Below are 8,071 nucleotides of genomic sequence, written 5' to 3' on the forward strand. Positions count from 1 at the left end.
GTAAACGTAACCTTACCTACTACTCTCGTACGGTACGTACGTACGTACTAACTAACGGTTACGGGTACGGTACGTTACTTAGTTCGTACGTACTCTCTCTCTCTCTCTCTCTCTCTCTCTCTCTCTCTCTCTCTCTCTCTCTCTCTCTCTCTCTCTCTCTCTTTCTCGGCGAAACGATAAACGAAACGCCTGACGTGAAAGTGCTAATATATCGTCAAAGATATTGATGGGGAACAGAAGCGGCGAAACGTGTAATTAACGTTAGGAAGTTATTAACACCGCGACGTGTTACATCTATAAGCTCACTTAAGGACGAGATAAAAAATACAGTATGTTACACATATGCTGTCGTCACGAGTTACTGATGCTATGTAGTGATATATAAGCGAGGATAATTATACGTGTAATGTAAAGTGCGCGAACAAAATGCAAGTGCTGGAAGTGAATGTGCAATTCGAAATTACTATACAGATTCGAGGGGAGTTTACCTTTTCTTATGCATGATTTCATTGTATATATCATTATTAACTTGTATATCCTGTATTGTTATATGGTATCTGTAATAGATCATACTTCCTTGTAAAAACAAGTAATATCGTAAATAAATGAAAAGAGAAACATGGGAAAAACGATCGATATTATTCGAATGTAAAATTTATTGTTTTTTCATCATTTAAAACTAAACTATCATTAGTATGACTTTATGATTGGTGGTGAGGAAAAGAATTTGAAACGAGTCACATACCGAATTTGTTATACGCATACACACCCATGTACGATCTTAGCGATCTTAGTAAGGCCGTTTAGCCGACCTTCGCACCAGTGTCATCCTGCTCCTACTCGAGTGTTCACCTGACACGAGGACACGCGTGATAAAATACGCGCGAAATCTGCGCAGCTGCACGTTCCAGGAAAATGCGTAAGCGGTCTGCAATGTGCAGAACAGAGCAGTCCCTTTAAGCGAATGCGTGCCGACGCGTTACGCGGTTTCACGCTTCGCACGACGCACACGCACCCGTCGTGTACTTACCTACTCCGTTCATAGATGCGTGACGCACGCGGATTATGGCGCCGGCCGGTTCGTGCGTTCGCATTTACATACGCGTTTACCCTCGCGCTCTCCCTGATCGTTGTAACCGAGATTGAATTCCTACTTAAGGAGTGCTCGATAAGGATAACGACGATGCACAAGCTCGGCGACCGTGCCGTAAATATTGCCTAGACGCGAGATAAAAGCGTTAAGAGGCGGCAATCCATGACGTCGCGCGTGTGTTGTACCTTTTAGGTAAAAACGCGCTTCCGCGACACGCGAGAGCACAAGGGTTAAACGTAAATGGTAAAGATCTTTTCAGCTTTGATTTACTCGACGGATAAAAAGAATTTATGTGCATGGAACGTTTTTAGTATCGTGTCATTAATGGTCCTTCGCGTTGGATGTTAGTAATAAGTTTGCATGCTTTTTTCAATTTCTTTATTAAATTAAAATTAAAATAATTTATATTAATAGGGCAAAATAAATAAGAAAATTATACTTAACTAATTTAAGAATAAAGAGGGAGAAGAGGAGGGGTCGAAAATAGAAAATAGATTTATTATCATCTCCAATTTCAAAAAATTTTTTTATTATTTTTTTATAGTTTGGCATAGTTGAAGATAACTTTTATTATTAAATAAATTAGAGGAAGAAAAAATATAAAAAGGAAATTAATCTAAGTATTATAATACCTAGAAAAATTAATATAAATGTGATACATATAGATTTTATAGAGGGTGAGTCAGAATTAGTTTCAGGATTTAATGTATATTTTAGGGGAGCTTTTGCGTTAATTTTTATAGATAGATCTTTGTCCTGGTTCTGCGCCATTAATGGCTGTCGGACGTCAATTCAGTTTAATCCGAGATGACTTAACTTTCTAATACTGAAACTAGAATTGAGATTAAAGATAGCAGACGTCGGTGAAATCGATCATAAGAGATTTTCTTTTAGTAGTTAGTTGATATTCTATCAAAGCATTTTACAATTAGTAAAAATAAAAGAATAAGAAATTGCATTTTTTTATCATTAAGGAGATAAAAGAAATAGTAAAATAAAAAAGTAAAGTCCTTTTCGTGGAAAAAATTATTTATACGTAATAAAGATGAGAGTATTCTTTAGAATAAAATACATGTAACTGTAGTGGAATTTCTAGTCAGAAATTAATGAAGATTTTAAGGGTGAAAGAAAAGTATACATATCGCGAAGTATCTGCAGGCCATCGGGGATGTTCTTTCGCCCACGTCCACGTTCTTACGTCCAAAAGACGACGAGTCCTGCTCGTCTTCGAGGAACGAAATGGGAATGTGGCGGGAAGAAGAGAGGCTCGAATGACCGGTACGTGAGTCAGACCGAAAGAACCTCGCGTATGGTGCCAGCTAGCAAGAGAAATCCTCGACAGGACATTGCACCGAAAGACATTCTTCGATCTTCCGATCCGAATTTGGAGATTGTCGATCGTGAAGATCCATCACATCCCTTGAAATATTCAAATCACGTTTGGCCAAACAAGTCTACAAATCTGATATTTTTTATGCTGCAACATTAAGGAATATGTACGCTGATTTATATATATAGATTTTTATAGGAAATAAATTTTAATCATTTACACAAAAATAATCAGTTTAAGGAAAAATGTATATATAAATCAACGTATATTAAAAAATAATTGTAAATGTGTTACAACACGAAATATTGAGCAATTGTATCACACAAATTATCCTAAAGATAATTTATGAAACACAACTGTAGAGAAAAGAAACTATTATCTCAGATACAGGCGTTGCTTTTTCATCATGATCATCATCATCATCATCATCATCATCATCCATTAGAACATTATACTGATTACGAATGTTACACAAGATTCTGCTGCCAAAACGGCGACAAGATTCTCTCATACGAAACAATCAGTAAATATTTCCTGTTGCATAATTTCATATTTAAAGAGCCGCGTTTAAGGCTTGATCTTGGCAAGAAGACAGCAAGACGGCGATTAGAGAGGCGACGCAAGGCGACGTGAGTTAAACGAGCCGTGGTTCCTCAACCATCGTATCTTGCAATTAGCATTTTGCTTTTTACTGTTGTTAAAACGTGCACTCGAGGCACTAGACACAGAATAGACAGAAAAGAATTCAAGGATCTACATCCATAAACTCGACTATACTTATATCTTGCGATCTTGCGATTGTCACAATTTTCCAGATGCGATTAACGAGAGACGCGCCGTTTATCCGATTTCAGACGTGATATATCACTTTAGATACGCCAACAATATATTATTATGCATTGTTGTTCACTTTTGTAAAGGATTTCGCAGGTCCTTTACTACACCAATCTACAATACCGTTAATCGTGATCGTTACTCAGCGAGCCTGCGCTTCGTATGTCTCGCCGTGTTCCGAAACGCCTTTTTCCGTGCTTTAAAGATTCGCACGCAATGCGGAAATGCACGCTCGAGGGAGGTTTGCACGTCGTTAGCACACTTTTGCGCGCCCGCTGCTCGGTTTCATTTCAGGCGCCATTTCGCTGCACGCTCGCAGTTATCTAAAATTTGCAGAAGATGTTGGCGTCTCAGAAACGTTAGTCTTTTCATTCTCAACTGATTTATATGAGTTATGCTTCGCCACTCACAATATACGAGAAAGAGAAATTTTTGTATTTGAGAGCCTCGTTTAATTACTAATCTTAAATAATCATAAATAATCATAATAATAATAAATAATCATAAATCTTATTTAGCTGGTTATCTTACTTGCCTATTTATTAGAAAAGAAATTTGCAGTTTGAAATAATTTGGACGTTATATGAAAAGAACGATTTTGATAAAGTATCTAAAAATGTAGCTAGATCTGAATTCTAATTTTATTAGAATATTAAAATAATTATGTAGGACGCTCAAGCTAATTGAAGAAATGTTAAAACTTTTTGCAGCAGTGCTCATTCTAGCAAAATCTATTTTTAGATCTGTACTTTTAAGTTAAATTTTTGGATACTTTCGCACGCAAAATCATTCTTTTCGTGTTTCCATATTTATAAAATGCGTGTCATAATGATAAATAAGAAATCTTGACATCTACAAAAATGAAAATCTCAATGAACTTTACGTAAGAGTTCAAAGGTCTAACCATTGTCAGTTTGAACATTTAGAGTGGCGACATTAAACTGGTTCAGCATATTATACTATCGGATGCAGACATTATCGATTCGCGATCGATACGGAAACGCGACGACCCGTGTCCGGTGGCTGTGCAACCACCAGGCGATAATGAAATCTAAATTGCAAATTATGACGGGACATAACTTGCACTCGTTATTCCACGCGTTATGCCCCATTGTCACGGGGCACCGTCTCGTCCAGTGGTCAGCCTGTTTGTACGCGCGCGCCCATGGGCTTTATAATGTCCATTTGAATCATGACCGAGTATGTGTGTGCACACCAAACCGTCGATGCAATATGCTGTGGACCGTTAAGAGCCGCGACCCCTCGAGATTCGCGAAAAAAACGAAGAATCAAGCACACCGGGAGCTTTGTTCGGAGCACGCTTTACGGATTCTTCCTCGCCAAGCGTAAAAATTCCAAGTTTTTTTCTTTCTCATATCTCCCGACTACTTTATCGCGAATTTGTTGGGATTAAATACAACTCAGCATGGGGTCCTTTGATCATCTAATTTTTTTTTTTTTTTTTAAACAAAGAGTGTGAAGAGATACTGAAAAATATGTACATATGTATTTCTAAGATATTTTATTTGCAAGGGAAATAACTAAAACAATAAATGAAAAATACATTTATATACATGTAATTCGTATTATAGGTAAGTCTTAAGAAACTTTGAAATGCTCACTTTGATGATAACCAGAGAGAATCTGTGAAATGAGTATGAACAGTAATGTACATCATATAGAATTGCTTAGAGTTTAAAGCCCTAATATATTCTGACAGTGTTGATGGTGGCGGTGCGTACATTTGACGGTACGTGGAACAGGGGAAATATATTGCCTCGAGCATGCGGAAACGCAATGTGCGAGGTCAAGGCTCATCAGGAGATTGAGAAAGAGAGAGAGGATGGACACCTCGGCTTCGCGCGGAAAATTGGCCAAAGCGCGCGGTCTCGCGGCTCGTCTGTTGCGCGAGGGAAATTAAGATCTTATCATGTTCATATTCTCGAGGCGCAAGTTTCTATCGATCGGAGTACGCGGCTTCGCAATTAACACAGCCGTGCTCGGAAAAATATCGCAAGGAAATTAACGTCGGTACGCGGAGATAGAGACATTGCGTTTTCGCGCCCTCGCCCTCGCCGGCCACGTTTTACTTTGTTAGATTCTCGCGATGAGATACGACAACGCAATCATTTACCGAATAACCCTATTGACTTCGAAGATGGTGAGGATGACGATTGCAATGCGATCGCCGGATTTTCCTTCTGATAAAAATTTGTCGAGTGAAATAATGACACACGCAACAAACAGATTAGGATCTAATCGGCATTGCCCATCTATCATGTGGGAGTGTCGCTAACAAGTACAATAATTGAAACATTTATCCCTGTCTGTATAGAACAATAGCTACATTGACATATGATATTTATAAATGACATATGATGCGTTAAAAACTGTAAAAATTTTACTCAATGATCTGAAGAAATGAGTGATGAAAGAAAAATTAAATACCCTATAATTGGACATATGAAAAAAATTTTTTTAATAAAGATAAAATATTATATTGATTATAATTGCTATTTAAATCTTCTGAGCACATGATTGATTCAAGAAACATTTTTCTTCAATGTATTGTATCATAGAAAACATAAGTACTCAAAAGAACATCAAAGTACAATATTACGAGGTCAAACTTTACATCAAAACTTGTTTTACGAACAAACCTGGTCGAGAAATAATGAGATAGATTGAAAGATAAATGAAGCTTCTATCTTCTTTACGTTGTAATAAACATAAATAATCATGCGAATAGCATAATGCGTGCATCCGATATGCGTAAACCTGTTTTACAGTTGTATCGATAATGCATAACGCAAGCCGTAGAATAATTGTAGGTCAATAGATCACGCGATAGAATATTGAAAATAGCATCGACATTCTGTGAGGTTCCGTAAGATTCGTCGACAAGAGCGCTTCACAAATGATACAATCATTTCTAGTATTCAAAGAACACGTGTAGCATGCGGAAATGTTGCGTGAGGTCAAGAAGAAGATGGTCAGGACCATCTTATCTTAGTATAACAGTTGTACTATAAATTTTTAAATCATGCGCAGAAATCAAAATTACAAGTTAAGTTATTTTTATATCGATAAATTATCTCTTTTTTTTTTAAAAAGAAAGGAATATAAATCTAGAGAGGAAAATGGAACAAATCAAGGTTTGAGTCACGCCGCGAGGCGTCAATCAATTCCGTAGGAATTGAGGAAAGATGTGACGAAGCGAGATTACTCGTTATCAATCAGACGAAAGCGCAACGTATAATAAGACGAGAGATTGACGCAGATAATGAATGTAGGTACTTCGGCAGGTTGTGAATTGAGTCGGCGACCGCGCGTTCCGCCGATTGCAAAACGAAGCCTCGTGCGCTTGCAGCGCAAGGCGCGCATTCCGCGCCCATTGTCGGAGTCATTTATTAATACCTCCTCTCCGTCATTGACCTCTCCATTAACCCGGTTTACGCAAGCAATGGGCAACTGGTCGACGAGACACGACGAGAATCGCGCGAGCTATTAGACCCATTGCTCCTCGAATAGCGGATCGTTGCACCATCGTCGTCGTCGTCAACGCTGTGTTCGATCGCCATTGGGACGGAGCACTTCCTGGCCAGACCCCGCCCGGACCCCGCTGCGACTTTCACAAAGAAAGGATCTTGTTCGCGACCTTAACTCTCGATCACATACCTTGTTAGACACGACGATTCAAGAACGATCGCCAAACGTTACGCTGTACGCGCACAGATGCTGTAAATTGTATACCTCTTTCTCTTTTTCGCGCTAAGCTGCCACTCTACAGCTTCGAGCCGCATTGCAGGTCCGTGAACTTTAAGTGGTTATTTCAATTCTTTATATACTGTCGACTTATTTTATTTGCGTCGTTAATTATAAGCATATATCGATATGATTTCTATTATGTGTTTGCATTATTATTTATATTGAGTTTTTATAGTTTTGATATTATATAATAATATCGAAATGAATGATTTGCATGCATAATTTTAGAATAATTTTTATTTAACATGTTCACACATGTTAGTTGCACACACACACACACATACACACACAGTGAGAAAACAAAAAATATTCGTACAAGGAAATTTTTTATAAAAAAAGTCTTATTTGTAAAAAATAAACATTAATTATCATTTTATACAACGAATATATTTTGTTCTAAACATAAACAAACGAGCTTTGCATGTATTCCTGAATTTAGAAGCCAAATTTCTCGACTGTACACTGTTAGAAATGTTCTTAAATTTTATTAACTTTTAAGTTACACAATTTGAATTTAATTTCATGACATTACATTTAAATTTAATGTATTTATAACTAAAAAGTATATTTGTATACATATACATAAAATTTAATATATTTTTCATGTGTAGGAAAATTTATAAAATTTAATGTACTTTTCATAAAATTTTATTAAAAGTACATTAAATTTCATAAATTTAATGTACACATTCATTTCATTTAAGTAACTACTGTAACTTAATTTTCAGTTAAATCATTCATTACTTTTAATTTCATAATCACAAGCTTCATTTATATTATAAAGGAAGCTTGTATTTACATTTCTAACAATGTATGAATACTTTTTGAGCAAATAATAGAATTTTTAATTTTCGCTTATTTTTCAGATGATATATTTTCTATAATTAATGCACATCTTTTTGGTATATATATATATATAATTTTAAGAAACATACATTCTATTTTATTCTATTATGAATAAATTGTTAATTATCCAGCAAGAAATGATTGTCAATTAAACGTTAAATCGACGTCGAATTGGTGTTGAAATCATCGTATTCGACATC

General features: G+C 36.4%; 1 protein-coding gene across 1 annotated transcript in view; it reads left to right on the forward strand.

The window, feature by feature from the left end:
- LOC105618656 overlaps positions 1–3,056 on the forward strand; it is a 93,819-nt gene extending 90,763 nt beyond the window's left edge. The window contains exons 6-7 of the mRNA XM_012200183.1: positions 2,301–2,531; positions 2,808–3,056. Of these exons, the coding sequence (XP_012055573.1) occupies positions 2,301–2,531; positions 2,808–3,056 (480 nt within the window). The remainder of the gene's footprint in view (positions 1–2,300; positions 2,532–2,807) is intronic.
- The last annotated feature ends 5,015 nt before the right edge of the window (positions 3,057–8,071 follow it).

This window comes from Atta cephalotes, assembly GCF_000143395.1.
Source record: "Atta cephalotes unplaced genomic scaffold scaffold00017, whole genome shotgun sequence".
In the NCBI taxonomy this organism is placed as follows: Eukaryota; Metazoa; Arthropoda; class Insecta; order Hymenoptera; family Formicidae; genus Atta; species Atta cephalotes.